This window comes from Lytechinus variegatus, chromosome 13 (assembly GCF_018143015.1).
Source record: "Lytechinus variegatus isolate NC3 chromosome 13, Lvar_3.0, whole genome shotgun sequence".
In the NCBI taxonomy this organism is placed as follows: Eukaryota; Metazoa; Echinodermata; class Echinoidea; order Temnopleuroida; family Toxopneustidae; genus Lytechinus; species Lytechinus variegatus.
In genome coordinates, this window is record NC_054752.1 from 18,776,302 (window position 1) to 18,801,664 (window position 25,363).

Sequence of the window (25,363 nt, forward strand, 5' to 3'; positions counted from 1 at the left end):
AATCATTGGTTTTAAAACCATGGTTTCTGTACATTTCATACTATAATAGGACCACTAATTAATCACTTTGCGCTAAATTGACAATTGTTATTCCGGTCATGGCATTACCGAATCAATTAATTTAAATAAATGTTAATGGGTACACTTTTAATTTTGATCAATTTGATTTTATCAATGGACTCATTAATCCAGCCTTAATTGCAAATTATTTAGGTCATGTCGCAAAGTGTACGCACTTTAATGGAAGCATTCTTATCAAACGTACCAAATCCCGATAAATAAATGATGAAATTTGCATAAGGCATAGTTTAAAACCATCGATTGAAAAGCACCTTTTTAAAACCGGGCATCAGTGTGTTTCTAAGTGCTTAAGCAAGACATTTTGGTTTGGTAATAGAACCCGAATCACACCTGGTCTTTATATCATGATTAAGAAAATTGTTGTGATCAGGCCACCTGATATCAGTAATTTTTAATGTAAGAATATAAGTAAAATATATCCTGTGAAACACACATTTTCATTCCCATTATCCAAATCACAACTGTTTCAAGGCCAACATAATGTGATGTAGTAATGAATTAGAATGGCGATATACACATTTATAATTTTCTTTTAAGGAACCACGTGCAATACGTTAAGTGCCCCAGAGAATGGAGAATTGAGCTGCACGAATGGTTGGTATTTTGGTAGTTCATGCACGTTCTCTTGCAACTCTGGCTACTCCCTCAACACCTCGCAGCCGACATTGACCTGCTTGCAGAATGGCATGTGGTCTTCTTCAGGAGAAAACATGCAGTGTTTAGGTAAGGTATGAAGTTCGACTTCATTATTAGATATATATATATATACATATATATATATACATATATATTAATGTACCTTGGAAGCTATGCTAACTTGGGTTTCAAGCTTTGATGCGGTCGTAAGAGGGTCGGAAATTCAAGTGACATTTTCCCATGTGGCGTGCAATATGGTCCAATCAAGGAGATACCACCTCTATCTCCTTGGCTGAAAGGTCTTGAGTGTCTGCATATTGAAATTAGCTCCGATTTTTTAGGGATTTACCGTGTGAGTAAAAAAAAATGACACCTCACAAATCCTAATCTTAAAGAAATATATGTCAAGAACATGAAATATTTATATATGGCCTGAAAGAGTATGTATTTATCTGTTGGATGATCGGGAGGTACTCTTTGCAGTATTGTTGATTTGCGCCAAAGTAAGGCATGACTGCAATGAATGAATTCAGATATCAATGATGTAGTCCTACAAGGGTTGCATTAAAATCAATTTTACACCTTTTTCAATGATTTACATTACAATTGTTTAATAAACACTTTTTAGTATCAATTATCAAGTATGTTTACTAACTCATGGAGGAATGACATAATTGCAGTCATGCCTCACTTTGGTGCAAATCAAAATTTACATCACTGCAAATAATACCTAATGATTATCCAAGCATGAAGATATACCGCATAAATATGGTATCAAATTATTTGGGAGAAAGTACTCTTCCCAGCCATATATAACGATCATGCATTCATGATATATTTCTTCCTTAAATTGGGGAATTTGTGAGGTGTCGATTTTTTGTTACTTACACGGTATATGTATGTATAAACAAACAAAAGAGTCAAGCAAGTTAACTTTAATAAATGACTTCACATGCCTTGGACAACCTACGACACATGCAGCTCCACTAGGACATCAGCTATCACCAAAGTTAAGTTGAAAACTGTGTGGCGGTTGCAAAGTTATTTGCCAGAAGGTTGTCTTGCAGGGGTCTTGCAGCGTTGTCTGCAAAGCCACAGTTACATGGGTGGACAACAACAAAACTGAATAGTGCAAGTGTGCATTGGTCACAGCGAAAGCACGTTGTAAAGAAGATATCAGTAACGGACTCAAACGTAGCGTCCACAACAAACAGTACAGGAACAGGAACTCAACCGCCCGAGGCCAATACGTATTAAAAGACAGCAAGATACCTGTGGCAATATTCATCCTGTAAATTATCAAAGAAATGCAAAACTTATACTCAAGATGTAACCTCTGCATTACCGAGAAGTTACTCGTAATCCGTCACACGGATTTAGAAATGACTGTGACGACAGCAGCTTCCCAACATGGGATCAAATATCTCCCGCCAAATAAATAGCGAGCGAAAATCAAATACGACCCAACAGATTACTTTAATCCCCGAACTGTCAATAATGGACCTTAAATCTCTAGCTGTAATCTATTATGTACTGTTCATGCTTTCTTAGTCACAGTCATTCATGATCTTTCTGTACTTCACTTTGTACCACATCGAAGAGAAGGAGCAGCTTTCTTGCATGCTGTTTCTATGAAACACATATGTAGTGCATGAGGTTATACTATTTATATTTTGTTTGTCTATTGCTCCTATGCATGTGTAGTCGAGCACTATTACCATGGTGCTTTGTACTAATCATACGTGAATAACTGGATATTATATATATATTTGCATCAGTTTCATTATTACTAATTCTCCAAACTTGTAATACGATCTGTCTAAATTAAATTTAGACATCGCCAAGCTCACCCATATAATTTTCATTCTGGAACAACGTCCTTCAGCCCATTACAACATGCCCTATATTTTATTATATTTCATCATTTAATTTCATCAACACATACGCGGTTTTCTTTTCATCCAGACGTGCAGGCGCCAACCTTTACAGGATGTCCTGTTTCACAGACGGTTACTGCCGCGCCTCTGGAAATATCTGCCGTTGTGACATGGAACACACCATCATCGTCGGACAACTCTGGAGAATCAATCCCTGTTATCCAAGAACAGGGTCCTCTATCTGGGAGTGCGCTTCAGGAAGGCGATCACATGGTTATGTTCACTGCAACGGACAGTTCAGGAAATAAAGCAACGTGTACATTTACTATTACTGTAAGAGGTAGGACTACATTACAAAGAAAGTAAGACGTTCTTATTGGTTTTCAAATGTGTTTGTATCCCATGAGCCTCGTGTATTGTAAACAAAACATAATTTTCCTTGATTTCAAAATAAAACAATCCATCAGTTTCATGACAAATTGATCGTTTTTTTTATGTGCACATATATTTCAAGCTCGGAATGTTCTCGATTGAAGCACCAGCAGGTGCTACAATGTAGGTCGGTCGCAATCCCACCAAAGCTGTAAGATCTTTGTAAAAGAAAATGAACATTTCACGATGATGAACAATGACAAAGCGATGAACGACTGCATCAATCAATGTCCGCTGACAAAACACCAACCTGTTTCCGAATCGTTACTTGTGGTTAATTGGTCCTTAATTTCAGGATATTTAGATGAGAAAACTTAAGTTCTTTTACCATATCTTTCAAAAGACAACTTTTGGAAATTGCATGGCTTTACCTGACTTGTTTATTAAATAAATTAAGCGTTTATTGCACCGTGATATCTAGAATGCATACACCATTGAAAAGGGTGTGAGGAGAGTATAACTGCCATGTAGAAATCACTCACTTTTATTAATGCATATTATCACTTCATTGTACAGTGGTGCATTGCCCTGAAATTTCTGTGGACCTTCCTCTTCAAGTAAATTGCTCAGATGGTTATGTTCGAGGTTCTGAGTGTACCTTTAGTTGCAGCACGGGGTACATTCTTGATGGGCAAGAGACGAGTCGGTGTTTACTGACAGGGTCAGATGGAGCGTGGGACACAGCGACGCCTACCTGTCAAAGTACGTGCTGATTCAATTTTAGGATTCGTTTTTAAATTCTGACCCTTTTAGCTCTAACCTTTTCTCAGCTGAATTCAATTCATATGGAATCCTTGGAAGTTAGAGTGCAAGTACTGTATATTTGTAAGCGTAACTTTTAGTTGCATATTCCTACATGTATCTCAAGAAAAATCGAAGCCTATTCCAAATGTAGACAATGAACAAAATGTGCCTCTGTCATTTCTACTGTCGAGCTGTACTGTGATTGGTGATATTTCTCTCTTTAATCTGCACTAGTTACCCAGTGTGAAGAACCACCCCTGTTAGAAAATGGGGGATTGAAAGGGGAGTGTAGCAGAAATTTTGGATCGACCTGCTATTTTGAGTGCGATGTTGGATATGAGATCATAGAGCGAGGGTAGCAGGACACGAGTGGCTTTCTAGCTAGACAAATTGGCTTATTACTTTTCAGGTTCATGGATGAAAGGATAGCATAGGTGACAGGTCTAATACGAATTGGTCGTCTTGCGTGTTCTTTCTTGTGGGTTAAGGCAGGTGTAACTTTTAATATAAATTGATATAGATCAGCCAAAAAATGTAACTGATAAAAGAGGAGATCATCTATAGTCTCGGGCACACGATAAAAGGGCAGGGTAAAATGATTTGAGCAGTGAATGTTATGGGTAATTTTAATGCTTTCTTCAGCTCTCGTAAGTGCGGAAACGGGACGCGTGGATGGATGGACGAACGCAACGAGGGATGATCCAGAATTCTGGTTTCTTCTGCACCTTTAGGCCTATACGATGGCCGATGGCCTGGGTCAAGTCTATCTCAAATTATGTAATGTTAATATCATAATATAATGATTTCATTCACAATCATGAACAAGGCATCTTTTCATATCAAAACAATAAATCATACCGAAGAAAAGAATTATGAAAGGACAAGAAATTTGAATTCAGTCATGTAGTGCAATGACAATTGAAAGCTCCAGGCAATTTTAAGGTCTTTCGACTCTGGATCGCATGTCTATGTCATGTCAGACGAAACAATTAAGAATGGTCTTTATGACTATGTACATAGTACAAACGTCATACAAGTGATGCATAATGAGAAAACCCGAATTTACCCTTCATTTCATCAGATTTTACAGAAAATAAAAGAATGAAATAACTTCAAACAGTTCACGTCGCACGTTAGGCTAACACCTTGTACATGTTGCAAGGCGTTCAGGTATTTAACATTAGTGGACCAATAATTTTCTATCTTTGGTCATTGCAAAAATTTACTTTCACTTGCAAATCAAGACTAAATCGTGACGGTAAAAAAATATAAGTTGAAATATTGAATATAACTAACTCCGCATCTGCATTTAATAAAACAGCATGCTTTGACTTAAACCGTTGGTTTGGAATCGAACGTAAGTTTTGCAACGTCCCATACTTGTACCAATGAATACTAAAAATGATATGGAGTATTGATTTTTTATCAACTTTTTTGTATAAACTTTATATCTAGGGATATTATTTTAACAATGAAATACAATTGGTACTTACGGATATCTGGGATATTGATTGAAATAAAAGGCATACCATCCTTTCCTACTCCTTCCTATCTCTTCAACCTTAATTTGCCCCAATTAATCAAATGTTGGTGATGGCGATGTAACAGTTAATACTATTACTCTCAATAGGAATGAATTATTTTTTGTACAATTATCATTAATGGTCTTTATTATTAATGATTAACGTAACCAAAAATCACAGCTTCGACATTTACCTCCATTTCTGAAGGGCAATGCGCGATTTTAGGAATAAACGATGGTGTATAGAAATGAATTCAATAGTTTTTCTACCAGTTGCTACACATTATTGTGCATCATACTATCAACAGGAATTTACTGCACGAAGCCGCCATTTTCCATCGGTGTTCAGATCAACGTCTCTTCCGAATGTCCATCTGGAAGCCAAGTTCCATCAGGTAACCACTGTCATTTTTTTTGCACGGTGGGATACTACCTTCAAGGAAATGATGATTTGATGTGTCAAGAGGATCGAACTTGGAGCGGTACCTTCCCTACTTGTAGCTGTAAGTATATCGTTACATGTTGAAAGTACGAAGATAGAAAAAACGTTACATTTGGTGAAATTTGCTCCAACGATGTAGTTTTCAGTATTTGTATTTTTCTCGACAAATGTCTATACAAACCTTATTTGCCCCCATGCGCAAAGAAAATCATTGGAATCCGTTTAAATTCATAATCAAATCACTGCACTCCTACTCATTACACCTTTGTAAAGCTGCTGAATATGGAAGCTTAAAAGTGCCACCGAGATGTTGAGAAGTCTTGGGAAGTCGACATCTTGATAGCAAAAGATCAGATGACGAGATCCTCGATCTCATCATGTTGACATCTTGTAAAAGAGATGATGAGATGACAAGATACCGGATCTCATCATGTCAACATCTTTTAGAAGAGATGATGAGATGACAAGATCCCGGATCTCATCATGTCAACATCTTTTAGAAGAGATGATGAGATGACAAGATCCCGGATCTCATCATGTCAACAACTTTTAGAAGAGATGATGAGATGACGAGATCCCGGATCTCATCATGTCAACATCTTTTAGAAGAGATGATCAGATGACAAGATCCCGGATCTCATCATGTCAACATCTTTTAGAAGAGATGATGAGATGACAAGATCCCGGATCTCGTCATGCCGTCATCTTTTAGAAGAGATGATCAGATGACAAGATCCAGGATCTCATCATGTCAACATCTTTTAGAAGAGATGATCAGATGACAAGATCCCGGATCTCGTCATGTCGACATCTTTTAGAAGAAATGGTCAGATGACAAGATCTTCGATCCATGATCATGTCATCTAATCATCTCTTCTTAAAGATGTAGACATGACGAGTTACGAGATCATGACATCTGATCATCTCTTCCACTGGATGTAGACATGACGAGATCCAAGATCTTGTCATCTGATCATCTCTTCTACAAGATGTCAACATGATGAGATCCGGGATCTTGTCATCTCATCATCTCTTAACCAACATGTCAACATGATGAGATCCGGGATCTTGTCATCTCATCATCTCTTCTACAAGATGTCAACATGATGAGATCCGGGATCTTGTCATCTCATCATCTCTTCTACAAGATGTCAACATGATGAGATCCGGGATCTTGTCATCTCATCATCTCTTCTACAAGATGTCAACATGATGAGATCCGGATCTCGTCATCTCATCATCTCCCCCCCCCTCTTCTAAAAGATGTTGACATGATGAGATCCAGGATCTTGTCATCTCATCATCTCTTCTAAAAGATGTTGACATCGATGAGATTCGGGATCTTGTCATCTCACCATCCTTCTTAAGGATGTCGACATGATGAGATCCGGGATCTCGTCATCTTATCTTTTGCTATCAAGATGTTGACTTCCCAAGATAATTATCTCAACATCTCGGTGGCACTTTTAAGCTTCCATAGCTGAATAAATCATAAAAGAATAATAATTCACGGGGATGCCGTACAAGCGGGGGAATGGACACTGCTGTACAATGAATTTGTCAAGTGCGTTGAGAATGATCTGGCGCCGATGCTCTTGAATGTGGGGAAAACTTGACTACTGCCATCATGTATAAAAGGAATTAAGATAAGCAAACGATGCACAAAGACTTGTCTAAGAACCTTTGAAATTCTGATTCAGGCGTGACCCAAGACTCAAATTGGTCGGGCCGGCACCCTCTTCTTGGTCAGAATGGTCCGAAATAGCAAGATGTGACATAATTTCGGGTGAATAAATTGTTTCAGGCAACCGAGGCATACGAATCAGTTTTACTCGGGATTTGTCAACATCATAACAAATATTGATGATTGTGCTTTTCTTATTCTGTAGTCTTGCATGAAATTTAAATCAATTCAATGAATATTTTCATGTTCATATTATTCACACTTCAAATTGATTAAAAGTTTCAATTACTTTTTAATCAAATTTTGCTATTTTATGGTTGTGTATCCCTATCGAATCTCACATTCATTGTCAATATTTTGTTAGAAAAATGGATTTCCCTTCGGGAAATCATATTTACATATCTAAAGTAATACACAGATACCAGTAGACCAAACTGCCGGAATGTTTCAAAAAGATAGATCAAGTTCCATCAGCATAAGTCCCAGTAGAAATGTGGAGGGCCTTTAACCTAGTGATAATCATGTAAATCATAATGGTGATAGTAATCATTATGTAAATACTAATCATAAAACACTATCGAAAATTATACTAAAAGAAAACAAATAATAAAAATCAATCGAATTCGAATAGCAATCAGCTATGATCATATTTACAGTAAGAACAAATAACTAAAATATCTAAATTGATAATGATTCAAACAATAGCAATATTATTATCAAATAATTATAATGATAATAGTAATAGCGGCAATCAAGCAGTAATGATATTAAAATTATTCAAAAAAGGGGGAATTTGTATTCTTCATAATACTTATTATTTAATCATGGGCCAAGTTAATTATTTGTTGCTTTAATGACGAATATACAGCACACTTGACAAGAAACTACATGCAAACAAAGCATGCAAACACGCTTTAATTACTTCTCTTCACCGGTCGTAACTTCCAAACTTAAGATTTTTTGAATTGCTCTAAAAGTTTTGTCATGGGAATTTGATTAACTATTATTTCGATTTCTTTATTATATAATAGTAATCACGTGTGCAGTCGCTGATGTCCCCGTTCCGATGAACGCTATTATACAAGAAGCCTGCAAAGTCGAACATGTAAATTACGGAACAGTTTGCACCATTTCTTGTCAAGAAGGTTATGAAGCTACAGGACCAAGTATGTCCACGGATATGACGTGCTCTAATGATGGGGATGACGTTGGATCTTGGTCTGGTGATTCTATTCAATGCAGTGGTAAAATTTTACATTTATAGTTAGGCATTTGGGAAGGTGTATGCAATTTATGGATAGTAGGCTACATACACTATGCAGGTATAAGATATTCCGAAGGCAAATGCAGGGACACCCGTTAACATCCGGCGACATATTTTTGCAAAGTCAAAATTGTCTTTAATAAAATTAATTGAGAGCCCGAAGGGAGTAAAGCGTGAAAACGAAATTGTTAACCTACATATTTTTAATGAACTATTAATTCTGTAACACTTTTATGACGCGAATTCCAATTCAAATACCGCCACAATACCCTTCTTACTGTACTTATTTCCCTTTCTCCTTTTTTAAAATTTTTTGTCATAGTGGTGTAAAGTTTTGGGCCAATGCCCCCTCCCCCCCCAAAAAAAAGTCCCCTCTAATGTCTAAACGCCAGTGCCCACCGAAAAGCCATTCAACCAGAACAAAGGAATTGATCACCCGAATCCATTTTCTCTTGCTCAGAGGTAACCTGCCTGGCCCCAATTATTGCAGAGGAAAGTGGATTCACCCCGTTCACTGTGGAATGCTCCTACAATGATGAACAAACTACAATATCCGATAGGCAGAGAATTTCTACTTCATGCTTCTTCGAATGTGTAGATGGGTACTCCTTAGAGGAAGGCTCATCTGTGAGAGTCTGCTTGGCAACAGGAGAATGGGATGGGACTCCGGTAACATGCAAAGGTAGGTTACCGAAAAAAAACAGGTGCCGCGGAACGTTTTGAGGAGAGCTGACCATGTAAAAAATAATCAGGTTGTAATAGTTACGTTACAAAGTTATTGAAATAATGGAAGACAATCCCCTCAGACCCATGTATTCACTGTGTATATACCGATGCATACCAGAAACTGTTGGGCTTATGTATAATAAAGTGGTTTAAATTGATGAAGAACCATCCAACACATTCCCTTTTAAGCAACTCTGATGCCGCAAGGATAACAAAAATGTTTGCCGTGTTCTTCAATGATTTTCTTCTTTTAGATTGTAGACTTAATATACACACGTATTTACCTACAATAACACACTTACTACTAAAGAAAATCTGCTGCTTTTGCAATGATAATTACTTTTCGCTTCCTCTACTCAGATATTATGAGCAGACTTATCGCTAACTTTTAGGGGGGGGGGGAGAAACAATAAATGTTGTAATATCTACTGATAATATGATTTGCTATATACTGGCCATATATGTGGCCCCAACTGTGACACATACCATCGCAAATAGATATATTTCCTTGACTCTTTTTTTTGTAATGTTTAAGTTAATTTTGAAAGTTGACAAATGCTAATGGTTTTTTACATTTTGAAACTGTTATCATAAAATATTTTGCCAAATTTCAGGACATAAGTCGGCTTTGAGATATATTTCATCATGTGTTTAAAATCCACATTTTGTGATTAAATAAATTTTGAGACATTCCCAATTATCAATTTTCAGCACATATCAGTTTTCAGTTTTCCCATTAAATTGGCGGCATCAAAGGTCGCCATCAAAGACAAGTGCACCTTTTATGGCCCTTTGCTTTATTATGTATCTACATTAATAATAATTTTCTTGCCGGGATTTGCATTCATTGATAATTATGCCAACAGTGCTTACCAAAAAAGAGTATCATTTTCAAAATATCAAAACTTTCACTCGCTACTTTGGCAAATTATCCTCATAGGCCTATGCCATGTTTTGTCGCCTTATTGTCTTATCTTCTTTTTTTTTTAGGGGGGGGGGGGGTTCTATGAGTCACTCCTTGCACGGGTTTTCGGTTTATCGCATATGACTATAAAGGCATGTATCTTACAATATTGTCATCAACATTAATACTTTGGATTGAGTATTACCAAACTGGATAACTGTTTAGAGAATGCAACTTTATTTTTAACACGATTATTTACCCGGATTATTCATCCTACTGCGATTGTCCCAGCCCCAACCATGAGCTTAAATGTAGCATAATCAATGACACATTCTGTTACAGATATAACACCTCCTGAACTGACTTGCCCTGTTGATGTGGCGTTGAAAGCTGACAAAGGGACGACTTCTGTTGACATACCATGGAGTCTATGGGAACCGATTCTGGTTTGTCGCTACATTCTAAGAACAAATTAGATAATATTATGACTAGATTGATAAAAAAACATGATTAAATAAAAATAGATTTGTACACATCTGTCTATAAGATATATGAGATTGTGTTCTTGTAAAGAACGAAAAAACGACGTAAAACTGGAAATATTATAGAAAAATGACAATTGCTACCAGGGTCACATCGGACCCGTTAATAGTCATTTTAACTCATTTATTTTAGTTTGTATCATGATATACAAATGGGGAATTCGCCCTGAAATCAAATTTGCCAGACGTAAAAAGGGTTTTAGTTAGTTTGTAAAATGAGAAGGAATATATTTATTTTCAGAACCGTAGATGGTGAAGGATGTCCGTCTGATGGTCACCTGTAGGTTAGGTTAATAAATCAAGGATCCAATATATTGCCGTGCCGAGATTGTCAAGATAAATTAATATCCCTCCAGTTCTCTATCATACTTGACTCTCACATTACGGAAATTTTTAAGACCCACCGAAACACTTTCATGTGTGAGCTAATAGGCATAAACCTCCGTATACTCTGTAATTTTGCTCTGGTACGCTCATTCTTGTCATAGGCTATGTAAGTTATAATCACACGACGGGTAAAAAAACAGACGTAGGTCGTTGTCAGATATTTCTTATTCTAATTTTCGATTATCACAAAATTGAATTAGCTCGACCTTAAACTTGAATGTGCTTCTTACTTTTTTTATGATTATCCGGTTACATTCTCATTTTTTTTCGTCGCACAACTTTTGGTTCATTTTGATGCGACGGATCACAGAAATTTTGGGTCATGAAAATTAAAAAAAAACATTCAAACTTTAGGTTCAATGGATATAAGGATAATACATAGAATATTGAGACAAAAAAGTGGAAAACTTCTTGTTTTAATATTTTCCACAGGCTATCGATCTCGGTACAACAATTGAAGCGACTCTTCTCAGTATTAACCACATTGATGTAGAGGAGAATCGCACATCATCGTTCTCAGAAGGTATCCATACACTCGTTTATCAGGCAAGAGACTCGTCTGATAATGAAGCCGACTGCTCCTTTTCTGTCACAGTTACAAGTATGTACAATAATATGTTTAACATGTTTAGATTCGAAGTTGTTTCTCATATCTAAGCAAATACTTAAATTCGGATTCTCTAGTAATTTATTACCAGTGGCGTACAAAAAAGAAACCACGACCAAGAAAAGAGAAGAGGAAAGAAAAGGAAAGATGGAAGAGTGAAATATAATTTCTGAATATTATGTCAAAAATATAGACAAATTTTCAGAATGTTTACTCTCTCTCCCGCAACTTTTTCATAAAATTGTCCCGATGCCCCATGTCTGGCCCGCTCGAATTTGTTTGGCTCATTATGCCACTGCTTGAACTTTAATATAATCGTAATACTTAAAGATAATTCGCATGTACTAACTAGAATGCTTTAACTTTTCGACATTTTCATGCAGTTTGCAGATGTGCACCACTGCAAATACCCGAAGACAGCATCGTGACGTTACAATCGGGAGTTGGATCTTGCAGTACCGGAGTTGTGTATGGATCCGTTTGTACCATTAGCTGCGAGATTGGCTACGAACTGTCAACAGGGGACATTTCTTTGAGTAGAACTTGCGATATTACGGAGTCTGATCAGAGTTGTGATGCTTCATGGAGTGGTGTTGATCCTGTCTGTGAAAGTAAGGTTAACCAAGTGATGACGTAGGCCTCACAGAAAACTGATAAGTAGAATGAGATTCTTGGACAAGGGAGATGAATCTAATTGCTTGACGTCGTATTCTATACAGTATCAGAATACTTTTCTAGATCATGTTTTATCATTCATGTTTTTCAGTTGTATGCGTCAGTATCATGATAATGCGGATCCATGAATATTTATTGGAAATTGCCATTAACGTTTTATTACAATTCCATTTACAGTTGTAAGATGTGACACTCCTAGCATTACAAATGGCTTTTTGGATTGTTCGCCAGCCACTCAACCTAGTGTGGCCTACCGCACATCCTGCGAGTTCTCCTGCAATACTGGTTATAGGACACCAACCGGGGAAGAGAATCGTATGCGTACATGTCAGGCAGACACTACCTGGAGTGGGGAAGATTTCAAATGCACTGGTAACCACCACCCTGAATCTTCTTATTCTGCAATCCTATCATTCCTATATATAAAGTTGGTCTTTTATGAACTTGTTTTCACGAGGTAGACGCGGTTGCTTAGTTATAGGGCGTTGGTCTCGTATCCCGGTGAGCCGGGTTCGAACCAGCTCGACGCGCTAGTCCAAGCACTTCTCCTTTGATGACGAAACTTGATTCGTCGAAATGGGTCAATCCATGGGGCCGTCGACAAGCAGGCGCTCGATAACGGTATTCTCGTCACATGTTTGTACAGGTCAGAGTCAGCGCAACATGATCTCAATGAATACAATAATTATCCGAATGACTTTGTGCATTGCTTAATGTATTTCACGACTCCCAGTCTTTTCGCGTCACAGGTAAAATGATGCTCCTTAAAAGCACGGCGTGATACACTATAGGCGTGTGGTTTACACCTGTAATCCAAGCTACGTGGATTACCTTACTTGAACAAAATTATGCAGAGGTTCGAGCCCTGGGGGCGTTTCATGAAAGGACTTGTCGGACATTTTATACGACAAGTACTTGTTTATCCGACAGTTACCATATGAACAGTGCCTCTCAGCCAATCAGAATCAAGAAAAGATGTCAGATCCGACAACTTGTCGGATGAAAATATTGATGAAACGCTCCCCTTGTCTCGTCTTTCGGATGTTGACGTCAAAGGTCGGTTCCAGACGTAAATAATCATAATTATATGATAATACACGTCTAACAAAACTCAGTTACACTCACAAATGTACAGAGTGCTGCATCGAAGACTACTTGATCGACGCGGCTTCCATAACTGAACACTCGCTTTTTGGATACACCTTTGATCCCGTAATAGCGATCTGGTGATAAAACAAATATTCAACTATCAAACACTTTATACACCTGAGCAACATCATTATGATCTGTATACTTATCTTTGCAAGATCCACTGGAAAAGTACAATTTTTCTTGTCGATTTTCCATTCATTATTGGGCACGGTTCAGACTTCAGAGGTTTGATATTGAGTTCAAACCTCTACGTCTATCATTATAATTTCAGAAATGGTTACTTGTCCAGCTCGACTTGGCATTCCTTACGGCAGTGTGGCACCATCTCCTTGCGAGTCTTCCGACTCGGTTCCATTTCATTCCACCTGTACCTTTACATGTGAAGCTGGTTTCCGTCTCGACGGTCCTATCAGTGTGGAGTGTAGTCCGAACGGACAGTGGGCACCAAGTGGAGATTCAGTCTGCGTTGGTATGTGAGGATTTTTTTTCTCAGACTGTTATCTAATAAAAATGTGAAATTAACCCCTCCCCCCCTTCGCCTTATATTGATCGTATAAATATAGGTTCTGGTGTTCATTCCAGAGATGACCTGGCACCCCGGGCCATGAAAGCCGCCAGGTAAAGATTCTGTGTTGAACGCCAAACAGGTAACATGAACTCCCACATTTTAACGTCTTGTTTGGTCTGACGCTCTACCAACTGAGCCAACTCACCCGTTCATCATAAAAGAAACCCTCATCCTGATATATACCATGTGTTACTGTATTGTTGACACATAGTAAAACATATAAGCAATAGTACAGGATATGTAACAAAACAAACAAAGCGTCAAGTCTCTTGCAACAGTGTATCTAATTTAGATATAATATGTTACTTTCTTTGCCCTTTTTGTTTAGATATACAGCCTCCCATATTCAACCTAGAATGCCCCCACAAAATTGGAGTTGAAGCTCCACCTAACCGGATCACCGCTGTAGTGCACTTCGAAGAACCCATTCCAGAGGATAACTCTGGAATAGTTACTCTAACAAGGTAGTACCATAAATAGTTTATACCCTTTTACTGGTCACATCGAACCTCAAGCACAGATATAAATTTATTAATTAATTAGTTAACATTATATGTATAGCCCTTATCACAAAACATGTTTCTAAGCGCTTAGAAAAAAAGAGAGAAGAATTCTGGAAGAACTCAAGTAATGTATAGTTCACAGTAGACTTCAGACAGTTGAGGTGCTTCACATGCGAAGGGAAAGGCTATCTAACAAAAAGGTAGTTTTTTTTAACATGGATCTGAATTTCTTTGTTGAATCTGAATATATCTTGACCTTCTGATTTATCCATTATGTGCTAGAAAATTCAAGGGTTCTAGAAAAAATATCAATTTTCAGTTTCCTATATTCCTCCCGAAAAATAAAGAATTTAATTTTGTAATATTTTTTTTAAGGAAATAAATATTCGTGTTGTGCCATGAGTTTAGGCTTTCATTTTACGTTATTTGTAAAGAAAGAGAAATGCTGAATTTCGAACCTGCTTCAAGGACATTTCTTTACTTGAAAAAGAAATCCTTCTATTTATCATCCTCCCCTAAAAATAAATTATAATAATAAAGAAATAAAAAGAAATTACGTAATGAAAGATCTGATGAGATACGGTCTATAAGAATAGGAGTTTTAGATGGCACTGTGATCGCGATCAAAGGTTTGATGGGCCAACACCTAAAACACTAGACTATTGTACCCTGATTGGTCGAACAGACCACACGACATCCCAGAATCCAAAAGATTCAACCAGTCCAGCTCCACATTCTCCATGAAGTAGTCTCTTTAAATTAATCGACCTCTTCTGAGAATATTCAAAGATTTAAGAAATCTCGACTTCTTCTTAAGTGAAAATGTGCGATTTTGACTCGATTAATAAGTGTCAAAGTTTAGGAACGGCATTGCAAGAAAGTAAGTTTCTTTAAGCTTTGCGGTGATATAGATATTATATTATTTTTTTTCAACGATATACGACAGGTTGGACCCTAGTCTTACTTCCGGGAGTACATTTCCAGAAGGCACAACTACAATACAATACGAAGCCACTGACGGGTTTGCACTCACCTCCTTCTGTAGCATTATCATTGATGTGACTGGTAAGTTTGTGCTTGCATTAGCATTTCATTGGTACCTTCGTTATATATGACTTTGTGTGTATTGTGCGCATGAATGTATATCATTCTATTTACCGATTTGCTTGATTTTAGTAAGTCATTATTTTTTCTATTGACCAGCTTACAAAATAATAAGGCATATATCAAGCAATATGAACAATATCATCCCCCATGAATAGTACCATACGGTATTCGAAATTTTCTCGGTGTATAATATCTTGCATCTTGTTTTAATAAATGTTAGCTGAATTAATTTGAAAGTGATGAAAATGGAAAATTTAAAATAAAAAATCACCTGACCTAGAGATAAGCAAACCCATTTTGTCTCCGAGGTATTCTTGACGGAGTAAATAATAAGTCGGGGGGTGTAAAAACGCATAAACGTATGTAGTTTACTGTTAAAGAATCACGCAAAATTATTTATAGGCCGGTGAAGGTTAGGAAGTAAACTATTCTCAGATAGAGCCTCAGTTGGTTAAATGTGTTGAACAATATTGCCTTGTTTTATATATATATATAAGATCTTATTAATGGGGCAAATACTTAGAAAAAACTTAGAATAGCGTATACGTGCATTCCTTCGGTGGATGATTTTGGTTAATTTCGGTTGCCTCTTGACGAAATCGAATACAGACATGCAACAGATGTCATCTAAAAATCCTTAAAATCTGATCGTATTGCTTTACTTTCGCTTCCGTGATAATGGTCCTAGTGCACCGTTGCTCCACCTTACACCCGACCCTTCACGGTTCCATGATTGGTTGCGATGATCCCTACATTGGCAGTGAATGTTCGTTTTCATGTGACGGGGGCTACGATCTGGAAGGAGCGTCATCATTACAGTGTGAGCTGTCATCAGATGGTATCCCTGCGTGGAACAAAGACATGCCAACCTGCCAACGTAAGTTACAAATAAGCATTGCGTGAATGTGATAAACACCTTTTTAGTATTCGCCGATAACGAAATTAAACATGGCAGTATATGTATTTCCGAAATCAAACATGGCAGTATATGTATTTCCGACAGAAAGCGCAAATGGGAAAAACGCGTACACTGCCTATCGAGAAAACATGCGTTTGAACTTTGATAACTTCTTGAAATTTAATGAAAATAATATACCCCGAAATGCATCCTTGATCAAGTAAATCACAGTTCAACTTTAAGAGACTTCGCAACAGCTACACAGACGCGTTTCGGAACGTAGGGAATATATTGTCAAATACCCTTCATGAAAATTTAGTCATTGTCGGTGAATCTAAATAGAAGTTTCATTAGTAAATCTGGACAAACAACATATTATTTGCAATTTTCCGTTTCTAGCTCTGAAACCGTACGTCGGACTAAACTGATGTTCGAATTTTTCGACCTTCGACAAAGACTTCATTGTGATTTCATTTGCATTGTCAGTGCATTTGATTGAGTTGTAGGATTTATTGTTCTGTTGGGAACAAAAACAAGTAAATTGTAAATGTGGCGGTGAGTTTTGAAATTTGCAGAGTATTTAATACAAGGCTTGTTTTATACTATACAATCTTTAAAGCTAGGTAAAGTTTTTCGTCATCGTTCTGTGCGCGAGACATGGTGGACTCGAATGAACTAAATGAAAGCAAAATGATGATGCTTACCTTTTCCCATGGTTCGTTATCACAGTACAGACTTGCCGTCCCCTTCAAGTCCCGGAGTTTGCTTCTGCGCCTGGCTGTGACGACTCATTTGTGACTTTTGGAACAACCTGCACATTCTCCTGTGAACCAGGGTACACTGGGAAAGGGGCCAGCACATTGATCTGTTTGGAAGGAGGAGTGTGGCCTAGTACAGACTTTGAATGTGAAAGTAAGTGATATAATCGCAATTGATGAAATGATATATACAAACATGCCTAGAAAATGATATAGATACTATGTCTGGAGTCCATTAGAGACTGATACGCAGTAATCAAAATTCATACATTGTACATTCCTATTAGAATATATTTTCTTCAGGTACCGATGGATATAATTTTAATGGAAGAGTCATATATATCTTCGCTACCCCCTCTTCATGATGAACTAATGTTGGCCTCTCTTAGGAACTTTCATCCAATCATGCCACAGCTTGCAAGCCCCCCCCCCCCCCACAAAACAAACCCACAATAATATGTAGAGATAGCTATGATGGTCGTCTCAGCAAGGGAAGGAACAAAATATTATTTACTCTTGATTTTGTTGTAAATCCATTGTTTTGTTTTTGTTTTTTTGCAATGAACAGAATATAATTTGTTGTAAGTGCTACAAGTTAATAAGAATCTGTATTAATCATAGCAGTTTGATATAATTCATCTTTATATAATTTTGTTGAGAGATTAGCTCTTAATACAGAAAGTAACATGCAAATGGCTACTGTGAATAATTATGTATACCAGGAATATCCTGTGAGGTGCTGTCGGAGCCCACTTCAATTGTCATTTCACCGGAGACGTGTTTGTCTGATCCACGTTTTGGTGATATCTGTACCCTGGAATGTGAGCAGTCCGGATTCAAAATAGCCCCTCCAAATTTGAAAGAACTTACTTGCAACAGTGATCAGACGTGGTCTGGAAACACGGAGGAGGTTCAGTGTGTGGGTAAGTGGCTCATGAAAAGTTCATATGGGCTTGTGAAGGGATATCAGTGTGTGTGTGTTTGAAAGGTGCCGTGGTCGGTTTGTCTAAAGGCGCCTAACTTTCGCATGAAAGGGTTATATCCTATTAATTTATCAATGAACATGATTTATTCTTACTTTGGTTGTACATACTTTTGAACCATGCATCAACTTTATAGTGCCTCCCGGAAAAAAAGTATTTGTGATGAAGTAATGAAACTCATCAATAATGATGAACATATTATAGTGTAAAGAAATGGATGAAGAGAACAATTGTAGGCGAAGCTTAAATCAAGGTTCCCCCGAACTATCTACCCTTTGGAAAAATTGGTGATGCCGAAAAAATGCCTCTGCGAACCCGGGCCCCCAGCTTTGAATGCCGGTGTCTTTAACCACTAGACCACAGAGACGGGTTAGTGGCTAGGGCGACCCCGATCCGATTGACCTTCAGACAGATTTTCGACACTATACCAATTGTAATTTCCTTTGTCGGGTGAGGGTGGGTTTTCAACAATTACAAGCCGCCGTGCCTCAACTGGATCAAAGCTATTGCTTTGATGCAGTACACGTATGGGAGAAAGAAATACAAATGTGTGAAGCTACACATTTTCAACAGCTTTGGCAAGGGGAACATATATATGTATATATATACACACATATATATACATTTATCGGTGGGAAGCGCTATATATATGCCTACAGTAATGTAAAATGGGTGTGTGGGGGAAGAGGAGGTCGAATGAGAATGGATGTGTGAGGGTGTGTGTGGGTGTATGAGGGTGTGTTTGCAGTGAGTGTGGGTTGTTGGGTTTGGAACAGATCTCAGAACCTTGGAATGTAGCTGGTTGGTATGCGTGGCCCGCTGTTAACCGGACTTTTTTACACAGAAATACGGGTACCAAAACTGGATGCCATTATACATGCTATGAATAGCAATCTTAAAGTTATAAATTGATAGGTTATTGTTACATTTCAATAGGTTAAATTACATATTAATTTAATCAAGATAATATCAGATAAATTCATATGACTTTACTTGTTCTTATTTGGATTTTTCTCTTTTCATATCTAGATCTGCAGGCACCAGAATTCCAGGACTGTCCACAAGATATGGTAGTCTTTGTAAGCAGAGGAGAAGACTCAGCTTTTGTTGAATGGTCTGTAGTTGTAAGTGACAATGACCCACAGTCACTAGAACTAGAAGCGATGTGTAACCCACAGCCGGGGGCTCATGACAAGAGGAGAATATAACATATCTTGCAGTGCTGTGGATGAAGCAGGCAACGAGGGTGTTTGTCAGTTTACTCTGGAAGTTAAAGGTACATTTTAGTTGATAATACACATTAAGAAATGAGGGTTAAAATTTGAACCCTAGGATTGGTACTATATAATAGCAGCACCCCAATGAGTGCACGTGGGGCACTCAGTATATAATGCATAGTGGGTATGTGCCGCGGAGGGGACCCCCATTTTTACACCCAAATTTCCGTTCCAAGGCATAGCATTTTTGTCTTATTGAGAGAAAAAAAAGCCGCTCCAAGGCAAAGCATTTTGTTCTTATTGATAAAAAAGAAGAAAGAAATCCGCTCCATGGCTTTGCATATTTTTCGTTACGCTATTCCGGTCACAATGATCTGCTGCAATTTTGGTGAAAAGCGGCCGCAGAGCGCTGTCCGACCATCGTCTCTTCGCGAGCGCACCCGGGCGGAGGGCGCGCTAGCTGCATCATGCACGGATGCCCGTTCCATAGGGATGCATACGCACGTACTCACACGCTGGCGATCCGTTCCAAGGACCTCCGTTTTCACAAAATTGTAGTTCCGAAGCCCGTTCCGAGGACCCTCCTCTACAATAAGCCCGCTCCAAGGCCCCCGTTTTTTGTCTCTCCCACGGCACACCCCAACCACGTTTTTGGTCGAGTGTCCCCCCCCCGGAAGGGGTCAGCGTATAATATTGTGACGGAACCGCTGGGCGGGGCGGGTGGGTTCGGTCCGCCGGCAGCTCGCTCTTGTCAGGATGCCTGCCGCCGGCGGGTGTGTCGCCACGTCGATTTCCAAACTTTTAGTCGTGGATCCGTTTGGCAGAGATATACTGTCAGTACCACCACCAGGCAACCTCCAGACGGCTACACTCTTTGTTATCAGCTCCAAAAGCTCACCCGACCATATGCATCTGATTCCTGTAGTTAAGCTCCAACGACCATATGCATCTGATTCCTGTAGTTAAGCTCTCTTGACCATAGGTATGGGTTTCTCTGTAGTTAAACTCCTACGACCATACCCATGGACTCAGGTAATTTCCTCCGTCGTCTGCTTACGACCAGCTACTACGTCTGTTCAGTACAGCGACCACGTCTGCTCCGTACAGCAACCACGTCTGAATTCCGTACTGCAACCACGTCTGTTCAGTACGCGACCACGTCTGTTCAGTACCACGACCACGTCTGAGTCCGTACTGCAACCACTGACATCTGTTCAGTACTGCTACCACGTCTGTTCAGTACCACGACCACGTCTGAGTCCGTACTGCAACCACTGACATCTGTTCAGTACTGCAACCAAGCACGTCTGATTCCGTACTGCAACCACGTATGTTCAGTACCGCAACCTCGTCTGTTACCGTACTGCAACCAGGGACCTCTGTTCAGTACCAGAATCGACGTCTGATATGTATTGGTCCTTCTGCAGTCAGGTTCCCACGACCACACCCATTGGCTCTGCTCTACTTGTAGTTTTTCCCGTTGTCTGCTCCGGACCTCCGACCGTCTGCTTCCAGACCAGCAACCATCCGCTTCAGACCAACCCTTCTGCTCCAGACTCCGAACAGTCCGCCTCCAGACCAACCAGACTACCAAAAGAGCAAGCCCTGGTATAGTCTCTTGCTGGCGTGCAAAAGACCCAACATACAAGGAAATCTAACCACAGTCGTCGCCTAGGATTCTAGGTTTCCCCGTGGAAAGACATGCGAACGATCATATAAATCATTTCGATCGCATCCACCAACTTCATTTATTGGATAGCGAATCCAAATCGATATGTATACTTTACGTGCATTGCACCCCGTGGGCGCCGTATTTCAACAGATCATCGGCGAAGCCACACGAATACTCCAAGTTACTGTACTTATCCATTAATTATACAATATCTGTTATAGTTAACCTCTGTTACAATCTTAGAACAGCTATAACTTTGCTCTCCGAAACCGGATATGCATGAATGACATATCAAAATAAAGCATTAATTTAGATCAAGCTAGTAATAACCGTAATAATCAGTTAAGCATCTCCAGAAAATTGTTATTCCACAAAAACGGTTCAAAACATGCATAACTTTCAATGTCTTATCTACGTCATTATTACCGTAGAAACATGCATGTAATATCGCCAGCTACGACAAAATCATTATAAATCAACCAAATATAATTTCCTAACACGAAATAAAACCCATTTCGTGACAATTTGCTTATCTGTGTACCTTTAAGGGTACGGTTAGCTATATTAAGCACTCTGTAGGGTGCAGATGTGAACCATGTTTTAAAGGTGCAAATTTGAACCTTTTTCCAACGTCAAGTATTATGCACCTTAGGAGGTTTACAGTTGCACCTTTAATGGTTGATTTATTGGTGCAAATAGTAAAAGGTGCATTTTACACCTTTGTTTTATTCAGGGTGCAAGATTGCAACCCAACAGGTCGGTAGGAGTGTTTCATTAAGGGTACAAAAAAAATGTAGAGTAGGCGTATACAGCAAGCAGGACAAAGTGGGACTGGTTTTCGGTTCTTCTTTTTCTTCCTTTCCTTCTTCTCTTTCTATTCATCCTTCTGTTTTTCTCCTGCTCGCCCTTTTCACTCTTTTTCATTCATTTTTTTTCTTCTTGATAATCTGCCTTATTTGCATCGCTCATACGTGCATAAACGATAATAAGCGTAGTTGAAATATTTTGATATCATTTTTGTCTCGCCTGCATAGCATAGCGAGACCGTAGGCGCCGCTTTTCCGACGGCGGCGGCGTCGTCAACATTGAAATCGTAATCAAGGTTACGTTTTTGAAATGTCCTCATATTAAACTAAGACATGAGGGTTATCAAGTATTACCAAACATCCTACCTGGGTTTCAGGTCACATGACCAAGGTCAAAGGTCATTTAGGGTCAATTAACCTGCATGTAGACCATGTTGGGGAATAAATATCGAAATCTTAATCAATGTTATGTTTTTGAAATGTCTTCGTAACTTAGAAAGTATATAGACCTAGTTCATGAAACTTAAATATAAAAGAAAATACGTATTATCAAACAAACTACATTGGTTTCAGGTCACGGGATGAAGGTCAAAGGTCATTTAGGGTCCATGAACCTAGACCATGTTGGGGAATCAATATTGAAATCTTAACCAAGTTTAAGTGTTTTTTTTTTAAGTTTTTGAAATGTCATAACCTAGAAAGTGTTTAGACTTAGTTCATTTTAACTTGGACATAATGGTGGCGGTGTATCACTGGAGAGCCTGCCTGAGTTTTACGTCACATGACTAAGGTCAAAGGTCATTGAGGGTCAACGAACTTTGATGTTGGGGGTATTAGTGGAATTGTCATCATAACTTTAAGAGTTTATAGATATAATTCATGAAACTTGGTCATAAGGATAATTAAGTATTACTAAACATCTTTCCCGACTTTCAGGTCACATGACCAAGATCAAAGGTCATTTGAGGTCAATAACTTTTGCCGTGTAGGGGGTACTTCTTGAATTGGCATTAGAACTCAGAACCTGAGGTTATGTATCTACATGCACATGTAGTTCACAAAACATAGATATAACGGTAATCAAGAATGAGTGATTGTTTTGCACACGTATTAGGTCAAATGATCATAGTCAAAGGCCACGTTGGGTCAATGGACATAGTATTTTTTGTTATCATAAAACTGAGTGTTTTCTTTTTTGAATAATTATTCAATAGCTTTTTTCAAAGTCAGCACTGCTGCTACATTGAATCGCATAATGCAGGCTAAATAACCAGAGGCGTTCCACCACTTGTTGTATGTTATTGCCTGCCGTCTTTTACTCGTAATTATTTTCTATTACTCGGTATGTAAATTTGATATTAAAGTATATCATGAAAAATACTTATCTTGCAGCGAGGGAGTGCGAAACCCTAAGCCCTCCTGAACACGGTTATCTACTAGATGAATGTAAAATGATCCATGGATCTGCGTGCCATCTCGAATGCTCTGAAGGGTATATTTTGGAGGGGTCTTCTACTGCGACTTGTGAATTTGATGGATCTGATACCTACTGGCATTATGAAGATACACCAGTTTGCCGAAGTAAGACCGACATCATTGAATTATCACAACGATGAGACGATGTAAAGATAGGCCTACCCATTGCCCCACCTCCTTATATGAAAATTTCATCATGTCATATATTCGATTTATTGTTTTCAAACGTACTCACCGTGATACGTTTTAAATGGGTTTTTACATTCTCGAATTGGATATAAGTCAGACATTCATTTAACATCATTATACCCCCGATTTTCCAAGTATTCCCTAGCTTCATAGTTGGGGAGTTTATCAGACCAACAATGATGAATCAGACCCTATTCAAACAGTTTATGCTTCCTTGAAAAAAAAAAACATTTTGCGGGTCTACTTATCTTAATAAGCATTCCGATGAATTGAATTATGCAGATGCTCATGTATCGCACCGATAGGTCGGTGAAAATTATAGAAATATATTCCAATCTTTGTCAGTTTGTAGCTGATGTAATTCTAAAGTCCAACATACTTGGTATAAAGTTTGGTTTGAAGATCGTCAGTCCCACAAACTTATTATGTGGTTTGATTTGAAGATCTTCGATCAGTCCCACGTACTTAGTACATAGTTCGGTTTGAAGTTTATCAGTCCTGCAAACTTGGTATATAGTTGAGTTTGAATAACTTCAGTCCTTCATACTTGGTACAAAGTTGGATTTGGAGATCTTCAGTCCTACATATATGTACTTGGTATATAGCTGAGTTTAAATGTATTCAGTCCTACATACTTGGTATAAAGTACAACACTGATAATTAATTCATTTTCTAAAGAGAAAACTTCTTATTTAACTACTCTTGCAGCACCTGGTTGCACACCTCTTGTTGTTCACGATGAAGTGATATTCTCTCCGTCAACCTGTTCCGGGTCTGACATGGTACCTGATGGAACAGTGTGTACCATGAGCTGTGACTTCCTCCTTACATTGGATACAGATTTCCGGTCATTCACATGCCGAGAAGGAGAATGGGATCAAGAACTAGATATATCAGTAATACCGTGCAAAGGTAAAATCTTAAATACAACCTTTTCGGCCACCATTTAACCAGCTTATAAGTGAGGAATTCCAGTTCAAATGCTCGACAGAAAGGTACAAATTAAACGAGCAGTTATTTTTATATCACGCATGATATTTTCACTGCAGGCCTGTTTTATTATATAAAACGGTGTCGTTCCAGTACTTTTGCTTTGTCAGTCGTATTCATCGCACCAGAAGTAACAAGGACTGCCGGATTGCTTAACCCATGTTAGGTCCAGAGAATTCTTTTAACAAACTCAATGAAGACCTATATTTTTATTTGGGGGTGAGAAATAAAACTCTTAAAGTGTCAAGAATGGTTATTTGCCCTCCCACCTCAATACGGTGATAGGTAAGTTGTAGAATATGTCTCTATTTCCCTACAGATGAAGTTCCACCTACTATAAGGGATTGTCCACAGTCTCCCCTTCGAGTTGATCGCATTAAGCTTTGGGGTGTAGAGGTTACATTCTTCAACCCAATAGCAATCGATAATTTTGACACAGAACTGCTGATAACTACCGACCCTCTCGATTTAAAGTCTCCTTACAACTTCACATCTGATACGAAGTGTACATATACATTCAC

General features: G+C 38.4%; 1 protein-coding gene across 1 annotated transcript; it reads left to right on the forward strand.

The window, feature by feature from the left end:
- The first annotated feature begins 5,623 nt into the window (after positions 1–5,623).
- On the forward strand, positions 5,624–23,655 carry LOC121425856 (sushi, von Willebrand factor type A, EGF and pentraxin domain-containing protein 1-like). The gene is made up of 15 exons (XM_041621936.1): positions 5,624–5,795; positions 8,450–8,662; positions 9,143–9,364; positions 10,655–10,758; positions 11,674–11,842; positions 12,232–12,459; positions 12,701–12,895; positions 13,947–14,144; positions 14,572–14,707; positions 15,693–15,811; positions 16,542–16,730; positions 17,481–17,663; positions 18,232–18,432; positions 19,522–19,768; positions 23,580–23,655. The coding sequence occupies exons 1-14, from the start codon at positions 5,747–5,749 to the stop codon at positions 19,698–19,700; spliced, it is 2,385 nt and encodes a 794-aa protein (XP_041477870.1). The 5' UTR covers positions 5,624–5,746; the 3' UTR covers positions 19,701–19,768; positions 23,580–23,655.
- Positions 23,656–25,363: the final 1,708 nt, after the last annotated feature.